Source organism: Barbus barbus (assembly GCF_936440315.1).
Source record: "Barbus barbus genome assembly, chromosome: 45".
Classification (NCBI taxonomy): Eukaryota; Metazoa; Chordata; class Actinopteri; order Cypriniformes; family Cyprinidae; genus Barbus; species Barbus barbus.
In genome coordinates this window covers 6,194,909-6,214,415 of record NC_136723.1, presented here as the reverse complement: position 1 = coordinate 6,214,415, position 19,507 = coordinate 6,194,909, and the positions used below count along the sequence as shown (strand labels likewise).

The window sequence follows — 19,507 nt, the reverse complement described above, 5'->3', positions numbered from 1 at the left end:
ACCATCCCAAAACTAAAGTGTGCTGGTAGCAGCCTCATGCTGTGGGGCTGTTTTTCAGCGGCAGGGACTGAGGGACTCCTCAGAGTAGAAGAAAAGCTCAATGCACCAAAATATTGAGATAGCCTTAATCAGCCTTAACCCAGTCCAGAGCATTTAGAACCTCAGACTGGGCAGAAGGTTCCACTTCCAACAGGACAAGGACCCTAAGCACACAGCAAGAGTGGCTTATAGACAACTCTGTGAATGTCCCTGAGTGGCCCAGCCACAGCCTGGGATTAAATGCAATCAAATATTTCTGGAGAAACCTGAAAATGTGCATCTGTCCCCATCCAACCTGACAGAGTTTGAGACGTGAAGGGATGAGGAGAAGAATGGCAGATAATTGCCAAATTCTGATATGTAAAAATTGTCATATCATACCCAAAAAGACTAAGTACAGAGTTAAGGGTATGAAGACTTATGCAATGTACTTATTTCAGTTTTTTATTTTTAATTAATGTACAAAGTTGTGACAATTCTGTTTTTGCTTTGTCATTATAAAAGGGAAAGGGAAGTGGTGTGTGGCCAAGTATGGTGACCCATACTCTGAATTTGTGTTCTGCATTTAACCCATCCAAGTGCACACACAGTAGTGACCATATACCCGGAGCAGGGGGCAGCCAATGCTGTGGCGCCCGGGGAGCAGTTGGGGGTTCGGTGCCTTGCTCAAGGGTCTCACCTCAGTCGTGGTATTGAGGGTGGAGAGAGTGTTGGTTATTCACTCCCCCACCTACAATCCCTGCCGGACCTGAGACTCTAACCCACAACCTTCAGGTCCGACTCTCTATCCATTAGGCCACGACTGCCCCAATATTATTAATATAATATTAATATAATTATGGTGTATGGAGTGCAGATTAATGTGGAAAAAAAGTCAAAGCAGTTTAACATAAGGCTGCAACATAAAACGTGAAAGGGGTATGAAGACTTTTTATTGGCACTGTGTGTGTGTGTGTGTGTGTGTGTGTGTGTGTGTGTGTGTGTGTGTATATATATATATATATATATATATCTATATCTCAATGGTTCCCTGCTTATGATAACATAAATAACATAACATATCAGATATTTTGACCATTTATGACATGCTTAGTTTGCTAATGCATTTTGTCATGTGATGCAACTCCCAAAAATGTAATATTTATTTTTACCCAAATAATAATAATAATAATAATAATAATAATAATGATAGTCAATAAAAACAATTTATTCAAGGTACTGGTTACACCACATGAAATTTTAGAGTCATGAAATGTAAACTTTTTTTAATAGGTACAAAATCAGTTCAAACCCATACAAAACCAAAATGAGCACAAATAATACATTAATTAGCTCTTGGCACATTTTTTAAACTAATTTTCTTTCCTTTTTCTGCAGAATTGTCATTGACCCACTCAATAAATTTGCTTTATAAAAGAAAATATAAAATCACTAACCCTGTGAGAGCCTTAAATAAATTATATTAACAGTATAACAGCACAATCTATAAAAGAGACGCACATACATTTGATCTGTGCTCCCTATATCATCACAGTTTTATAATTTCGAGCTGACTATGGCTTGCTGAGACATGCACGTTCATGTAATTCACAATTTGCCCATGTAATATCTCGAATTCCCAGAAGGGACGGGCTTAAGTGTGACACCATTGTTTAAAATGGATTTATTCAGCCTATTGAGATGTAAACCACCACAGAGCTCAGAACAAGCAGTGTACATATATTTCAAAACAATAAAACATTTTCATGAGGGGGGTTACGGACGAAGACCGACAAAAATGACAGTGGTCTAATAAAAGCTGCCATTTGAACACCTTTTATTGCTTTAGCGGGCATCTGGAGACGTCATTGAGCGCCCCTGAGATTCCTGCCTGCACCCAGAAACAATTCATCAGCTCTGATTTACAGACACACACACAAGAAAACACACCGGCCTTATCAGTATCCACACTGCCTCTCGCTCTAGACAGTGCGAGTGATTTACCGAGCCTGAGACAACAAGATGCGTGGATGGGCAGCCACAGTTATCTGCCGCCCCCTCTGACAATCATACATACACAATAAATCTACCCTGCAAATGCTGTCCAGCCCACAGAACTCTGTGTGCATGTGATGAGGCGTGCCCTTTGATTGTGTGCATGCAACCAACTGATAGCATTATAATAAAACACACAGGGATTGCCCAGGTCAAGAGGAAGAGAGGAAAATATCTGTTACACTGCTATTTCTAATGGAAAAGAAGTGTATTAGATAAACGGACAGCTTTGATTAAAAAACTAAATGTCAGTGTACACACACACACACACACACAAATTAATGGAATATTCCAAGTTAGAATATCAACAAAGTATAGGTTCATCACTTCCTCACCAATGGATCCTGTGCAGTGAATGGGTGCCGTCAGAATGAGAGTCCAAACAGCTGATAACAACATCACAATAAACCACAAGTAATCCACACCACTCCAGTTCATTAGTTAATTTCTTGTGTGTGTTTGGAAGAAACAAATCCATCATTAAAGTGTTTTAACATAAAACTGTCACTTCTGTCTAAAATACTAGTCCACAATCCAAAAAAGCCCATCCTCTGTTGTCACCCACATCAAAATCCTCCTGCATATTTGTTCAGAACTATAATACTTATAAACAGTGCTTCATCTGTGCATATTTCTCTCCTGATTCACATAAGACAACTTTTACTAGAGAAAGCCATATTATGGATAAAGGACTAGTATTTTAGCCAGAAACAATAGCTTGAACAAAAATGTCTTAATGGTGGATTTGTTTCTTACAAACACAGATTTTCACTTTTCATTACATTAACTGATGGACTGGAGTGGTGTGGATTATTGATATGTTTTTATCAGCTGTTTGGACTCTCATTCTGACGGCACCCATTCACTGCAGAGGATCTTTTGGTGAGCAAGTGAGGTAATGGTAAATTTCTCCAAATCTGATGAAGAAACAAACTCATCTACATCTTGGATGGCCTGAGGGGGGAGTGCATTTTCAAGAAATTTAGATTTTGGGAGAACTATTCCTTTAAGGTGTTTTTAACCCAGAATAAACCTGAAATGATTTTTCAAGTAAACAGAATGTGAATTTTGGTATTATGTGGGATGCTGTGAAATTTTGGTTTTGTGTGTGACGGTAATGATGCGAGTTTTCCGTTTTTGGAGAAAACGTTGACAGCAGTTTTGAGAAAAGTGACTACTGCTATTATTATTTATTCTTAAAATAAAAATATAAATATTGAAAAATATAATTGCAATATATGATGAAAAAACTCAATGTAGAATTTTCCTAATTTTAACACATCATACATTTATAATAGCTGGGAAGTTAAAAACCCAATGGAGGACAAGGCCAAGACAGAGAAATTCTGGAAATTACTTTTCATTTAATTTAAACTAAAGTATTTAAATTATATAAAATCTAAAGCTAATAAAATCTATTCTTTAAAACTAGAACAATATATATGTTTCAAATCATCAACAGAAGACAAAGGTTCCCCTAATCAAACACTCACCCATATATTTCTGTATGTATGTGTCTTACCAAAAGCGGTCTGCATGGAGGGGTCCAGCGTGGGCTGCCCGTCCCCTGAGGGTAGGTCTAGACGTGTGAAGTCCCTGCTCTTGTCATTGTTGTATTTCACATTCAGGCTGGTCAGCTTGGAGAATTCAACACGCAGAGTGCAGCATCCGTTGTAGATGTTCTGCCCATCCAAAGCCTGACACAGACATAAAACATTATAATGCAATTCTCTCGCAAAGAAATTATAGTTTACTTAAATAAAAACAAGTGTTTTGCACATTTTTCCTCAAGAATTCACATGTACTGATCCAGTATATAATGAAAATACGTATTAAAATAAGTGTTTATAAAATGTTTTACAAAAATAAAAATAAAAAACGTTTAATAATTTTTTTAATTTTATGTGCTTCTTTTTTATTTTCTCATTAGATTCACCCAGCATTGCATGTCATCTATGCAGTCACGCAGACAGCCGAAGCGTGTTTGTCTTTCCGATCACAGGACACTGGACTGTTCCGGCACATTCTCGTTGATTGCACCTGCTCTACTTCATTACATCAGGGATTAATGGAGCCTGAGCATCTCATCTCAGTTTTTCTATCTGTTAATCAATATCTTAAAGCAAGCGATAGCCAAACTCCTAAAACAGATCTAGAGGAAGCCGCAGTCACAAAATTTGCCTTTTTAATGGTTCCTGAGAAACAGGGAGGTCAAAGTGCAAAACCAAACAGAATGAAAAGCAACATGTGCAGTGAAAACAAATCAATAAACTCTCAACCTCAAAATATATTTGCAAGAAAAGTGATCATTTTAAAGTTACCTTTCCCTGTATTGGCACTGTGTATTAGCCATTACAGTGACAAAAATGGCTTTCTTTGGTCAGTTTAACCATAATCTCCATCGCATTATAGTCATTTTGGATATATGAACCTTAGATAAGAAAACAAGATCTCCACTCAACATGACAGAGTTTGCCTCTTAATCCAGTGCGACATTTTCATTATTGAATTGTCTGTGTAGGCCTGAAGCAGGTTTGGCAGGGCGGAGGCGACGTGAAATAACTTCTCCCATGGAGCCAGTTCATTTAACTAAACCCTGATGACAAATGCAAATCACATCTAATCCTGACAGTGGCCTGAGCAGCGACAGGGAAGAGTAAAGAGTTCTTCCGCAGAAGTCTGTGTTGTTGCCTTTAAGCAATCAGACGAACATATTCTGACTGTTGGATGATAAAATGATCTCATTGTCTTATATTTAATGCCAAATCTACACTTTAGGTTATCATAAGGACTCGAGGGTGGGCTCTTTTGGGCTGATAAGCAACCATTCTGCTCCAACCGCCCTAGAAACTGTATAGTCACATGCTGGAAAATACTCAGAACACCTTAGCAACTGCAATTCAACACCCTACCATTATGACAGAAATATATAGAGTACCCTTCACAAGTTTGAGGGTGGTTAGAGTTTTGAAATAAGCCCCTTAAGCTCATCAAAGCTCTTTTGTTTGATCAAAAATACAGTAAAAATACAGTGTGATTTTTACAATTTAAATACTATTTTCTATGTAAATATATTGTAAAATGTCATTTATTGCTGTGATGCAAAGCTGAATTTTCCGCATCATTACTCCAGTCTTTAGTGTCACATGATCTTGCTGATTTGCTGCTCAAGAAACATTTCTGATTATTCTTGATGCTGGAAACAGTTGTGCCGTTTCATATTTTTGATTAACAGTTTTGGGTAGATTACTTACAAGTTGTAGTCCGTTACTGATTCCAAATTGCATGAGAAAAATTGTAGTTAGTAATGTGATGACATTTTATATAATCAGACTACTTTTAGATTACTTTTGACCTAACTTATTTATCACATTGATTTAAAAAAGATAATCTTGTATCATAATGATATAAAAATACAAAAAGGAGGAAAATATATTCCATTTGCTGTATTACACATTATAATACGTCAAAGCAACAGCAGAGGCTCTGTGAATTTAATGAAAAGCAAATAATTAATCGAAAAACGTTGTTAAAATAAAACTTTTCAAAATCACAACAATCAAAATAAAACACTTGAAATATTATACCAGTTTACCTCAATGTCATGTGACCATGTGAATAATATGCAATCATGTAATCAATAAAAAAAAAGTAGTCTGATCACAAATATTTAAAAATGTAATATAGCCCAATTACCGATACTTAATTTTTGGAACGTAATCCAGATTACATGCAATCAGTTACTATCCAGCACTGTTGATAAATTTAAAGTTACAAAGAACATCATTTACTTAAAATAAAAATATTTTGTAACATTCTATGTCTTTACTGTCACTTTTGATCAATGTAATGCATCTTTGATAAATAAAACTATCCATTAATTAAACTTTTGAACGCTACTGTATGTATTTTTCATATAATATAAAAATGTACTTATCATTAGTGTTACATTTCTGCAATTGATAATCACTCCAGCCAAAGATGCTGAGAAAGTAAGGTGCATTTGTGAACAATTGTTCCTTTTTGCAGCAATTTTAAGGGGGAGGAAGGGGGCTTCATCGCCCATTTCAAAAAAGAACCCTGTCCCCACCCCTCCTGTTACACTACAAATACTCTCTTTGTGCAAGGAGGCAATGCAACATGGCAGCCGCACAATAGATAACATCCTCAGACCAGAGGAGTAATTACTTGCTAGCTCCTTTTCCCTTGGTGAGCTGCAATGGCATTCATTAGATAACCTCAACGGTGACATATTAATTACAGGGGCAGTTTGATTTGTGCGGTCTACTGGGAGCTGGTTTTCCTGCCGTCTTCCTCTTCCTTTGACAAATTTTCGGCTCCGCATCAAAAAATACCAGAGAGAGCCAAAAATGAGGTGATGGAGGACAGGTGTGAGCAGCCTCGTGATTGATCGTGAAGCTTTGATTATACGGGACGGCCGAGCGATTAGGAAGCAGAGCTGACCATAGATTAACCATCTGTCTCCACAGACAGCCTGAGGAAATAAACTAGCGTGTACTAAAGCTGGTTGCCAACCCAATTCATCCCACCAATGAGATAACAAGAGCATTTTGTGGCTTATGTTTCAGTACTGACCACTTTGGAGTGATGTGCATTCATTGGATCTGCATATTGTAGCAATGCCTGGAACTGGTTGTTCTTGGTGAAGGTAATGATCTTCAGGACCGTTCCAAATTTTGAGAAGATCTAAATGAAGGAGAAGACAAGAACATTAAAAACAGACATGTTAGAACGTCTATTTTAAACCAGCCCAAGGTGATTTGCCCTTCTTTAGCTGGTGGTCTACCTGGTCTCCCAACCTGACCAAGGTGGTTTTGAGATGGTCTAGCTGGTCAACCAGCTGATACGTGGCCAAAATCCCAATAAAAACCAATAAACTAGACCAGTATCCAGTGGAAACCAGCCTTTTATCCTGCAGAAACCAGTAAACAACCTAAGGCTTGTTCAGGCTTTTGAGATACACACGACTGGGCTACATGAAACTTCTGAACACAAGTATTTTGTGCCACTTGGACCTTGTTGAAAGGTATTTTTACAAGGTCACTAGGTGATAAAGAAGGAAGTGTGCATGGTAAACAGTAAAAACAGTGCAAGCAAATAAATGAGGTAACACATATTTGAGACTAGAACGGAAATATCCTGCTTGATATATTGCAGAAAGCAAAAAATGATTTTTTTCCCCCTCTGCGTGTCATTATATTACTTGATTCATCGATCAAGTGCAAATGTAATTGAAAAAGCATGCTGATATTGTAATAAAAATATTCCCAAATATCAAAATGAAAGTTGGTATCAAATAAAAATGGAATCAAAGGCTTCTGAATCAGAATTGAATCAGGTATCAGTGCCAATTTCCAGACCTATTGGAGATCAATGACAAGCGTCATATGAAAGAATCATAACATTTCTGTATAGTGTAGTTTTACCTGGTGTAGCACTTCTAGAGACACTGGGTAGTAGAGATTCTCTACGATGATACGAAGCACAGGACTCTGTCCGGGCATCATTCCACCATCACTGCCTGTCGCAGTCCCAGAGAGAGTCATATTCCCAGAATGCATTGCATTGACAGCTTGCAGAGCAGCCTGAGCCCTCTGCAAATGAGACACGCAGGGTTAACATTCTCTAAACTCTTCTAAAACTTTACACTCACACCGAGTACACACAAATACACCTCAATCTTACTACTGCACTAGTGGGTGTGCCTGATTCCCAAAGCACTAAAATGCACTATCAGCAAATGACTCTGTAATGAGCCTTTTTACATACTGCAAAACTAATAGCTCTGGGTAAAGCAAAAGAATAAAGGAGGCACTAAATATGCAGAGATACCATTTGCACCAGTTCATAAAAAGAAAACAAGCTAAATAATGTTAGGGTTATGTATAGGTTTAATGTTAGAGCCTGTCAGGAACATAGTGGGGCATGATTGAGGGACTCAAACACAACAATTAAAAAAGGTTCAAACATTCACTGATGCTCCTGAAGGAAACACGATGCATTAAGAGCCGGGGGGTGAAAACTTTTGAACAGGATGAAGATGTCCAAATTTTTCTTATTTTGTTGAAATATCATATTTTTCCATTTAGTACTGCCCTTCTGACGCGACAGAAGATACTTGCATGTTTCCTGGAAGACAAATGAAGTACAATTTACCTTGATCTTCAAATTCAAAAAGTTTTCACCCCAGGCTCTTAATGCATCGTGTTTCCTTCAGGAACATCAGTGAATGTTTGAACCTTTTTTAATTGTTGTGTTTGAGTCCCTCAATCATCCTCAGCGTGAAATGGTGGATCTCAAAATCATACAGTTACTGCTGGAAAGGGTTCAAATATGCAAAAGATGCTGGAAAACTGAAGATTCTGCAGGACCTGGAGGATTTTTCTGATGACCAGTGCTCAGTTTAACTGTTCAGAACAAACAAGGGACTCATGAACAACCATCACAAAACAAAAAAACAGTCGTAGATCATCCAGGTAACCACACACAGTATTAAGAACCAAGGGTTCCCAAACTTTTGAATGTGGTTATTTTAATAATTTCAGCTATTTTTTTGTGTTGTGGACTATATGTAAACATCTTTTATGGAAAATATCTTACTCAGGACAGTACTAAATAAAAAATAACATGCATTTTGTATGATCTCTCTTATTTTGGTAAAATTATCCACATTTTCACAGATTCTGCAAGGGGTTCCCAAACTTTCGATCCCCACTGTATGTGTATATGTATGTATATGTATATATATATATATTTAACATATGAAAACTAATATGAATACAAAAAGTATATATCTACAGGTGGGGTCAAATTTCTGTGAAATTCTGTGAGCAAAAATGCATCAGTCAATACTCTGGCCATATATGAAGGTGTATCTTAATCTGTGTAACCAATGCAAAATCTGCATGTTTTTTTCACCCTCGCACAAAACTCCCGATCATGCAGATTCCTATTAAAATTAATGAATTTCGGCCATGAAATGTGGCCAAGCCTCAATAAACTTGACAGAAACTTAAGAACTGCATTTAAACAATTCTTTTTAAATGGTGTTTTTATATAATCTTCGATAACGTTTTCTGTCACTAACCCAACTATGCCAGTGAAAGAGGTGTTTAATAGTGTTTGGAGTGACAGTAATTCTCACCCCCTGATTGGGCAGATTATCAGTCTTGAGCTCACGGTGGTTGGAATACTGGATGTAGACGGGCTGGTTGCGGACATGGGGTGTGGCTGTGGTGTAGTAGTTGACCATGGTGATTGCTGCTTCTTCGGAAGCCATTTCTATAAAAGCCTGTAGTGCAAAGAGAGACATACTGTAAGTGCTCAGCCCTGATAACAACAGCATTCAGATAATTGCACATATGTGCTATCAGTTAATCCAACTTTTGCTAAATTTGTTTTAATGCAACACTCAAATGAAAGAAATATTAGTGGGCTAAAAGAAATTGAGATAAATAAGAATAAGTACAGCTCTGAACTTATGGATGGACAATAGAACAAGCTTAATCTTGTCTGTGGCACAAAACAATGCGGGACAATGTTTAATGCATCAAGTTAAAGTATTGTTCAAATCACTAACCCAAAGCATAAGCATTACAGTAGTGATGCTTGTCTTAACAGGCAGCTCTAATAATTATTCTGACCTCATCAAGCAAGGTGGGAAAGATTTATAGATGCAGAATCTGACAGAATCTTTTGCCTCAATCAAATCAAGCAGCAAACAACATATTATGCAATGGGGCATTAGAAATCTGTCTGCCTGTCTTTTCTTGTCTAAATATGCCAGTTTCCATTTGAATATGAAAAGACGCTCGAGTGGAAGCCGGAGACTGCTGTGTTTTTGCAGGGCTTCTGTTATTAGATGGACCTTGATGTGTTTGAAAGGATGCCCACTTCAGTTTCTATCACTGGCCATCACTAATGAAGCGAAAACAGATCTGGACCCTTGTCCTTACCATCCCTTATAAAAGGCAAAATGCAGACAAAATGATTCTTTAATGATGGGGTTTCTTAGTATATGCAAAAAAGTCCCATCATTACTGTAACACAAAATACCATCTTGACCAGAAATCCTTTTCTGTTTTTTTTTATGCTTTTTTAATGCATCCAATAATTTTTCTCAGTGAAATATTTATACCATCAAAAATAAAAATAAAATGTTTATTTTTTTTTACTGAGAACATACTTAATTGCCTAAAATAAATCTTAATAAGCTTCATTCTTTATGTCCAAGACAATGCCTGAAACAATGGTATTGTCACACCATTGTCCGCACTGAGGAAGTAGGCCTGCATTTCCTAAATCATGTTAGTTACACTGTGATGAACCACACAGAGGTTTAACAGTGGGAATATGCATGCTGGTTTAATCTGATTTTATTCATGCCGTTTAATCTGGAAATTCCACTGATAAACCAACATGAAAGCATAAGGTGAGGTTTGAGAATCTCAAAAGGCAAATTTCAAACCCATCAGTGGTTCTTAAATGACTGCGGTTCCAATGGTAATGTTGCAAAATGCTTATAGAGCTGAAAGAAAGGGCAGAGATGTGTTTGCAGGTTAATGGAGCACCTACTTGGTTTTTCCCTTTAAGCATCAACAGGTTGGTGACTGTGCCGAAAGGGACTCCTAGTGAGATGACCTCTGCCTCGGACACTTCGATGGGAACTTTGCGGATGTGGAGGACACGGGAAGGGTCACAAGGAGATCGTTCTCCTTTATACTTTTTACTGTCAGTGCCATTAGCTGCCAAAAAGGAAATAGAAAGAGACAGATTATCATTTTTTAATTTTACCAGTTTTCCAAATGCCAAAACTGGCATTGATGTACATGGATATTACTAAAGCAAGACCCGCCAGACACCAAACACTATTATTATCGATTGACCGACACCAAAAAGGTCACGGTTACAAAATATTTTTTCAATGTTTTGGCATCACAAAGAGCCTTCAATGAAGGTCAAGAAATACCAGACAAACAGACATGGGCAGAAACACAAAACAGACAATACGACAGTGGTGGGCAGCATCTCTGATGTTTCCCCTCGAAACAATACGACAAGCCTGTTACAGGATTAAGCAGGCCACTGTAGCCGGTCAAGACTCCAAATGGCACCCATTGTGGGGCGTTTGGCACTTAGCTATGTCCAGGGGCAGATCACAGGCTGGTGACAGGTTTAACAGAGACAGACCGTGGCGGAGTGCCTGCCTCAGCTTTCAACACTTGCAGCTTTCTTTCAAGCCCTTGCACTGCTTGTGTTTGTCTGATTGCAGATAAGAGCATCAAAGCAATCGGCATCAGTCTCAGTGTCGGGTGCAAAATGGAAAGATGGTAGAATGTATTGTGTGTTTATTTTTTTACCAACACACATTAAAACTTACAGTAGGAAGACTTGTGGTCAATTGGCCTAAATTCCCATTATTAGCAAAACAGCTAGCCCTGCCCAAAAAAAAAAAAATCACACCACAGATCAAACGATAACAGAAGTCTTCTTTCAAATGTCTTCCTTCAAATTGTCTCTGAACATTAAACAGGGTTAAGAGAAAGCATTTTAGCACTGGAAAGTTGTACACCTCACCCTGAAGTAATTACAGAAGTGAAACAAAAGAAGTGCAGAAATTGCTGCATTGTTAGACTCTCCTATTATGTATTTGTCCAGTTATTGGTAGGTCATGCATAAGCAATGAACTTAAAAGCTTTATTACTGTAATACAGGGAAAACTTATTCAGATACATTAAAATATGGGCCAAATGTTACTCAGTTTGTATGTGTGCATGTTAGGGAGAAATGGTACCAATTTCTCCATGATGAATGCAGTAGTCCACGAGCACAAGTGAAAGTGAGATCTCTCTCTCATGCACTGATACACTCTCTCTTTCCAAAGTTAAGCCTGTCGATGAGAGGAGGCACAGAGAAACAGCAGTGCACAAAAGAAAGTGCTGCCAACAGCAGGACATAAAGACACAGTTGAAAAAATTAACAGGCTAAATACAGTGTTCCGGACACACCCCTGACAGCCAAGTGACCTGGCTCCTCACAGCCCAGCACAGTGATCCAGACCCGCCCCTGACAGCCAAGTGACCTGGCTCCTCACAGCCCAGCACAGTGATCCAGACCCGCCCCTGACAGCCAAGTGACCTGGCTCCTCACAGCCCAGCAGAGTGATCCAGACCCGCCCCTGACAGCCAAGTGACCTGGCTCCTCACAGCCCAGCACAGTGATCCAGACCCGCCCCTGACAGCCAAGTGACCTGGCTCCTCACAGCCCAGCAGAGTGATCCAGACCTGCCCCTGACAGCCAAGTGACCTGGCTCCTCACAGCCCAGCACAGTGATCCAGACCCGCCCCTGACAGCCAAGTGACCTGGCTCCTCACAGCCCAGCAGAGTGATCCAGACCCGCCCCTGACAGCCAAGTGACCTGGCTCCTCACAGCCCAGCACAGTGATCCAGACCCGCCCCTGACAGCCAAGTGACCTGGCTCCTCACAGCCCAGCAGAGTGATCCAGACCTGCCCCTGACAGCCAAGTGACCTGGCTCCTCACAGCCCAGCACAGTGATCCAGACCCGCCCCTGACAGCCAAGTGACCTGGCTCCTCACAGCCCAGCACAGTGATCCAGACCTGCCCCTGACAGCCAAGTGACCTGGCTTGTCACAGCCCAGCACAGTGATCCAGACCCGCCCCTGACAGCCAAGTGACCTGGCTCCTCACAGCCCAGCACAGTGATCTAGACCCGCCCCTGACAGCCAAGTGACCTGGCTCCTCACAGCCCAGCAGAGTGATCCAGACCCGCCCCTGACAGCCAAGTGACCTGGCTCCTCACAGCCCAGCACAGTGATCCAGACCCGCCCCTGACAGCCAAGTGACCTGGCTCCTCACAGCCCAGCAGAGTGATCCAGACCCGCCCCTGACAGCCAAGTGACCTGGCTCCTCACAGCCCAGCAGAGTGATCCAGACCTGCCCCTGACAGCCAAGTGACCTGGCTCCTCACAGCCCAGCACAGTGATCCAGACCCGCCCCTGACAGCCAAGTGACCTGGCTCCTCACAGCCCAGCACAGTGATCCAGACCCGCCCCTGACAGCCAAGTGACCTGGCTTGTCACAGCCCAGCACAGTGATCCAGACCCGCCCCTGACAGCCAAGTGACCTGGCTCCTCACAGCCCAGCACAGTGATCTAGACACGCCCCTGACAGCCTAGTGATCTGTCTCCTCATAGCCCAGCACAGTGATCCAGACCCGCCCCTGACAGCCAAGTGACCTGGCTCCTCACAGCCCAGCACAGTGATCCAGACCCGCCCCTGACAGCCAAGTGACCTGGCTCCTCACAGCCCAGCACAGTGATCCAGACCCGCCCCTGACAGCCAAGTGACCTGGCTCCTCACAGCCCAGCACAGTGATCCAGACCCGCCCCTGACAGCCAAGTGACCTGGCTCCTCACAGCCCAGCACAGTGATCTAGACACGCCCCTGACAGCCTAGTGATCTGTCTCCTCACAGCCCAGCACAGTGATCCAGACCCGCCCCTGACAGCCTTATTACAGCTAATCAAGATCAAGACCCTCTTATCACAGCCCTGCACAGTGACCTAGATTCACTACTAACAGTGATCCCATCCCTCCCAGTTGATATGTAGACGCTTCACTCACAGCCCATCTCAGTGATCTAGACTCATCATTAACAGTGATCCCATCACTCCTTCCTAGTCCAGAGATCTTGACCCTTCCCTCACAGCCTAGCTCCGTGATCTAGACTCTCCCCTCTTAGCCCAACACAGTAATCCCATGTCAGCTCTCACAAAGCAACACAATGATCCCATCCCTCCCCTCACAGCCCAACACAGACCCATATCATACCTTATAACCAAGTCCCTTCTCTAACAGTCTGTACCTTCCCACCCCTCACAAATCTTGAAGCTTCATCTGCTCTCAATAGCCTTTTTCTTCTTTTCCCACCGCTACAGACTTGCACTTACAGACTACTTGTCATTTCTAATGCAACATTGACACTAAAAGGAGAAGTATCCATGTGACTAGACAACCAATAAGAGTCAAATCATTGTAGTGTGTGCTTTTGAGCTGTTAAAATGAATCATTGCCAAGGGTGATCTAGTGAAATTCACCTCAGAAATGGGATTTTTAGCAAGAAACAAACCTTATCAAAGCAACAGGCTCCAAACAAATATGTGTAGTCCTATGGGGGTTATGATCATGAATGACAGCCTTCTGGTGTCTGTCTGCAAGCTGGTGTCAGCAAATGTTTAAGGTATTCAAAACCATGATAAGTTTCAGATTCTTCCACAACATAATTTTTTAACAGTTTACTTAAAAATATATAGCAATTTGATTAAAAAAAAAGAATGTTTGCTTGTATACTATGCTTACTCATGTATACGCATACTGATGCCTGTACTGTCAGCTGTACAAGCAGATAAAATATAGTCAGTTCCAATTATGTCCTGCCTAGTCTGACGGTTACAAATACAAACCCTTATTTAATACTAATGAGGTCTGTCTTAGTCTAGACCCTGCATCTAGCTTCAGTTGAAAGCGATAGGGATAATGTAAAACAAGCATGCATCTGCAAGACATCTAACGTTAACACATAGAACATGGGTCTGATTAAATAAGCAACAAAACAAAACCTCCAGTGGAATAACGCAATGCAGACTGAGGCAGTAGCCTACCACATGCAGAGAGCTAACAAACTGAGAAAAGAAACGAGATAATCCCTTTACAGAACAGGCAGATTGCATTCATGATATTTTCCCATTCTGCAGAAAAGGATGCACGAACACAACGTGCTGAAAGAAAAAAACATTTATTATAGAATATAATGCCTAAAAACTGCTGTTGAATAGCTCTTAGTCTGCAGTTTTGTTCCTTGGAGGCTCATTTGGAATATAAAATGTGCAAGTTTGAATAAGCTCAATTATGAAATTTTAGCACATCCTAAAGACGGCCCTCATTTGCACAATCTTGGATAAATTTTGCTTTATTATAACTGAACCTTTACTGCATCTAGGGATTTGTTTATGATGCATGGATGAGACTCTTATGTGTCCTAGAGACAGGCATCTCGCCACATCACAGCCACTAGGAGAACAGAAAGATGATTGGCCCACATTTCCAATGACCCTGTGTTACCATGGTGACCATACACATGACCTATCAAGGCATCTGGCTTCACCAAGGCGATTCATCTCATTGTGCCGTTAACAAATCTTATTGTGTGTTTAATGTGATTAGAGGAACCATCCCTGGATCGAATATGCCACAGGCTTTTCAAGAGGAAATAAGTATCTTTGAAATTCACTGGCCATATGTAAACTCAATGCACAGAATGGATTGTGAAAAAACAGATACATTTCCTACATTAGTAAAGCATGCCAAAATATTGTTAACACTTTAGTTTAAGGACCAATTCTCACTTTTAACTAGTTGCTTATTAGCATGCATATTACTAGCATATTGGCTGTTTATAAAGCACAATGCCTTATTCTGCAAGACCAATCCCACACCTAAACTGAACAAATACCTTAACTAAATAATGTGAGACAAATTTGTAGTTAATTGGGAGAATTGGTCCCCAAAGTATGACCAAATTTTTATAATAAAGTCTCCTTTGCAAACTTTGCTAAATCGTTGTTTTTAAACAAGAACTGAAAATAACATTTAAAATTCCATAAATACAAATCATAATAATTGTTTATATTTGTATTTATTTGATTGACTGATTCATTGATTGAAAGAAATTAATACTTTTTAGATAACTGAACCCTAATCATCATATTAGAATGATTTCTGAAAATTAAAATAGAAAACAGGTTTTTTCGTAATAATATTATTATATTTAAAAAATATTTAGTCATTTAGCAGATGCTTTTATCCAAAGCAACTTACAAATGAGGACAATAGATGCAATCAAAACCAACAAACGAGCAATAATATGTGTCAGTTAGCCTAACGCTGTACACGTCGCAAGGTTGTTTTTTTTATAATAAATTAAAAAGAAAGTAGATAGAATAGAAAAAGAATATCAAACACTAGTGTTAGAGGCTCTCTCTCTATTTTTCTTTATAGAAAACAAGTAGTTAGAATAGAATTAGAATAGAGAGTGCTAGAGTTAAGAGGGTCAAATAAAGATTGAGGTGTGTTTTTAGTAATATTTAACAATATTACTGTTTCATTGGAATTTTATTAAATACCTGCCTGGTGAGCATAAGAGAGTTATCGATCCAAAAATGTTTGATGGTAGTATACAGAAGTATAGCTACAATATACAATCTACTCAAATTTCATAATAAATATATGGCTTGATGACGATAATTACATTTTTTTTTTTAATCACAAAACCGTATTAAGAAGACAGAAAATGAGGGTGAATGTTGCAAGCAGGGCGCATATGCTAACCACTAAGCCATGGTCTCGACCCAATTACATTGCAACTTCAAGCTTCATTGTACATGTCACATTTTGTTACAAGAGACTGGTTCAAATCGGTTCAAACTTAAAACTACTCAGAATTACTATTAATCCCATCTAGAGTTAGAATAAGGATAAATTTACATTTTAGTTTGCCTGAAGAGGTGTTATTACACTATACAAACAACTCCAGACAAACATTAAACTCTGTTTGCGCAACAAACAAAGCCAAAACAGCATGAGGAAGTTGTTCTGCAAACGGCAGGATTTCTCCAGCGCAGCATTATCTGTTCGCAGAAAGCATCCGTTTTCCATGATCACCCAAGAGACTAGAGAAGAATCTTCTCCTTGCTGTCGCTGTTAATTCAGTGAATCCCGCTACAGTAAAACTGTTGCTAGGACACCACAGAATTCACGGAATGCCGTTCGCAACGACTTCCCATCAACAATTCCCATATCTGACATTCCTGGAATGCCGTGCTTCACCGCAAGCGTTACCTTTGCGCCGTTCCACCTGCCTGTCGCTTTGTTACAACCACTTCCAATGAAAAGTCAGAACACTTATGATCCATCACGTGCTAGAGTAAAAACGGAGTAGTGTTCAGTTAAGGCTGGTTGCACACTTACACACACACCCAAAGCCCAGTCAAACATGTCTGATCAGCTTTAACTCATGGTTATGGGCTGTACTGTCAACTTTGCCTGGAGCAAGAGGGAGTATGTCAGGTTTGACAGGGCAGAAATACTCTTGTATTGTTCTGGCAGCGTGGTCCCAGTAGACAGCAATCAAGTGTGCATGTGTTTGCCAAGGTGGAACGGCTCCGAGCCTTTGGGCTCTCATATGTTTGATGTGCCAGAACACAAGGTTTGCTTCACATGGGAAAAAGAATCCCGTCCTACATGCTTTTCAGATCGCAGGCTCTGATGTGCTGGAGTTCATAAACTAAAGCAGTGACTGCAGGATCAGGGTTGGGGGGGAATGCACTAAACTCAACTAACAAACTAAACTTTTTTTAGTAGAGTAATTAAAAATCAAAACCTTAACAGAAATGCTACTACAGATGCAACAAAAAAAGAAATAGTTGATGAGTGCTGGTGTGAGGCGGTTATGAGACCGTACAAAAACATTTTAGCGCTCATACCCAGCAACAAAAATATGTTCCAAGAACGTTTTGCTATTGTTCCCTTATTTAAAAACTTTTTTCTCATTTATGTGAACGTTAAAGGCAACATCAATGGGAACATTGGATTTGATTATGTTGCAAACATATGGGAACGTTACTTGAATGTTCTCCAACACATTTTAGATGAATTCTGAATTAAAATGTTTCAGAAATAGGTTCCAGAACTGAAGTATAAATATTTTTGCGCTGACATTTTGAGAACATTATTAAAGACCAAACAACTTTGAATGAATGTTCCATTAACATCACTGGAGAACCTTGCCAGAACATTCTAAGAATGTTCCCTATTAATTTTTATATAGTTTAACTGCTTTAATTTATGGAGTAAGTAGCTTCCCGAAAAGTGTAAAGGACTAGCATTCTATTTGTGCATAATGACAGAAAACATCCTCCCACCTATACGGCTATATGATGTAAACAGTGAAGTTTAATTAAATATATTTTAACACAGAAAATATATGCATATACCAAAATATATTTCAAACTGTATCAGAGGCAAGAAAATGCAGGCTAAATGCAAATGTGGATAGCCTATTAGAGATCAAAACTAGATTTATAATGATTTAATAATATTTTTATTTTATTGTATATTTTTATATTTATATTTTATAAAAATATTTTTGTAACATTGTAAAGTATGTTTCTTGCTGAATTGTACTCAAATATGTTATAAGTATATTCACACGTTGGATTTTTTCTTCAAATGTGACAATTTCTTGGACTGAAATATATAGAAGAAAATATTTTTAAATGCTTTAAAAAATATATATATATATATATATATATATATATATATATATATATATATATTTTTTTTTTTTTTTTTTTTAAATATATTCTCAAAAACATACAAAAAAAATTATGTTTATGTGTTATATTTTATATAATTATATGTTATATAATTTATAAAATTATGTTTATATTTTGAACTATATTTTAGCAAACATACGTTTTGTTTTTGTATATTCTGAAAAATCTATATACAAATATGCTGTATGAGTATGACTAGCTTTTAATTGAATAGCATGGTTTTAATCAAAAGTGTTCAGGCAAGAGTAAAGACACCTTTTAGTAAAATTATTACCATTTTATTAATGAAAACAATTATTGTGAACTATTTTCATCAGTGTTAAACAGCAGGGACTATACTGACCTTGACGTCAGCTATCTAGACTGGGCTATCAGCACAAAGACTCGTGGTCAGCTTTGTTATGGCTCCAGTTTTGCGTAGCAACAACCATGTTGTACTGAGAAGGCCGTTTCGCGTCAAGAAACCCAAACAATAATACTGCTGACTCCATAACAGAGAAAATATAAGGGTCAAATTCAATTCAATGTAGAATTCAGTGCCAGAACGAACTAGGCTAAATGATAAATTCTAACAGGGTATTTCAGATTAACGGTTGACAGAAACAGGGTTTTAATGGCTGACCTTACACAAGAAAACAGTGTAATAACCTAAGGTGGTTAGCTGATCTCCAAGCCTGACAAAACTGGTTAGGCAGGTCTGTTTTGACCAGATAAGACCAGTAAACCACTGGAAACATAAAACACAAAATAATATTTGAAGAGAGAAAAAAAAAAGTGCATTATCCATTGACAAGCCTGGCAGTAGATTTTGAAATTGACAAAGGAGAGTCACTCTTGGCAATTCATAATTACTTTATATTTGGGTGAATTTGTATGAACTAGTACAATCTCATTCATACACGGTTTAGGGGTGGACTTTCATTCTTCTTTTGCCTAAGGCCAAATGATTGATAATGTCAAAAATAAACAATAAACCAATAAAAGACTGACTATACCATGA

The 19,507-nt window shown here is 39.0% G+C and overlaps 1 protein-coding gene across 8 annotated transcripts in view; it reads right to left on the bottom strand.

Moving 5' to 3' along the window:
* Positions 1-19,507, bottom strand: part of LOC306863854 (polypyrimidine tract-binding protein 3-like) — a 62,222-nt gene that overhangs the window by 12,022 nt on the left and 30,693 nt on the right. For 7 of the 8 annotated variants that reach the window (XM_079407406.1, XM_079407408.1, XM_079407411.1 and 4 more), the window contains 5 exons: positions 10,669-10,838; positions 9,239-9,385; positions 7,521-7,688; positions 6,670-6,780; positions 3,596-3,770 (listed from right to left, as the gene is read on the bottom strand). In XM_079407406.1, coding sequence (XP_079263532.1) covers positions 3,596-3,770; positions 6,670-6,780; positions 7,521-7,688; positions 9,239-9,385; positions 10,669-10,838 — 771 coding nt within the window. The remainder of the gene's footprint in view (positions 1-3,595; positions 3,771-6,669; positions 6,781-7,520; positions 7,689-9,238; positions 9,386-10,668; positions 10,839-19,507) is intronic. The other variant, XM_079407412.1, reaches the window with a different exon arrangement.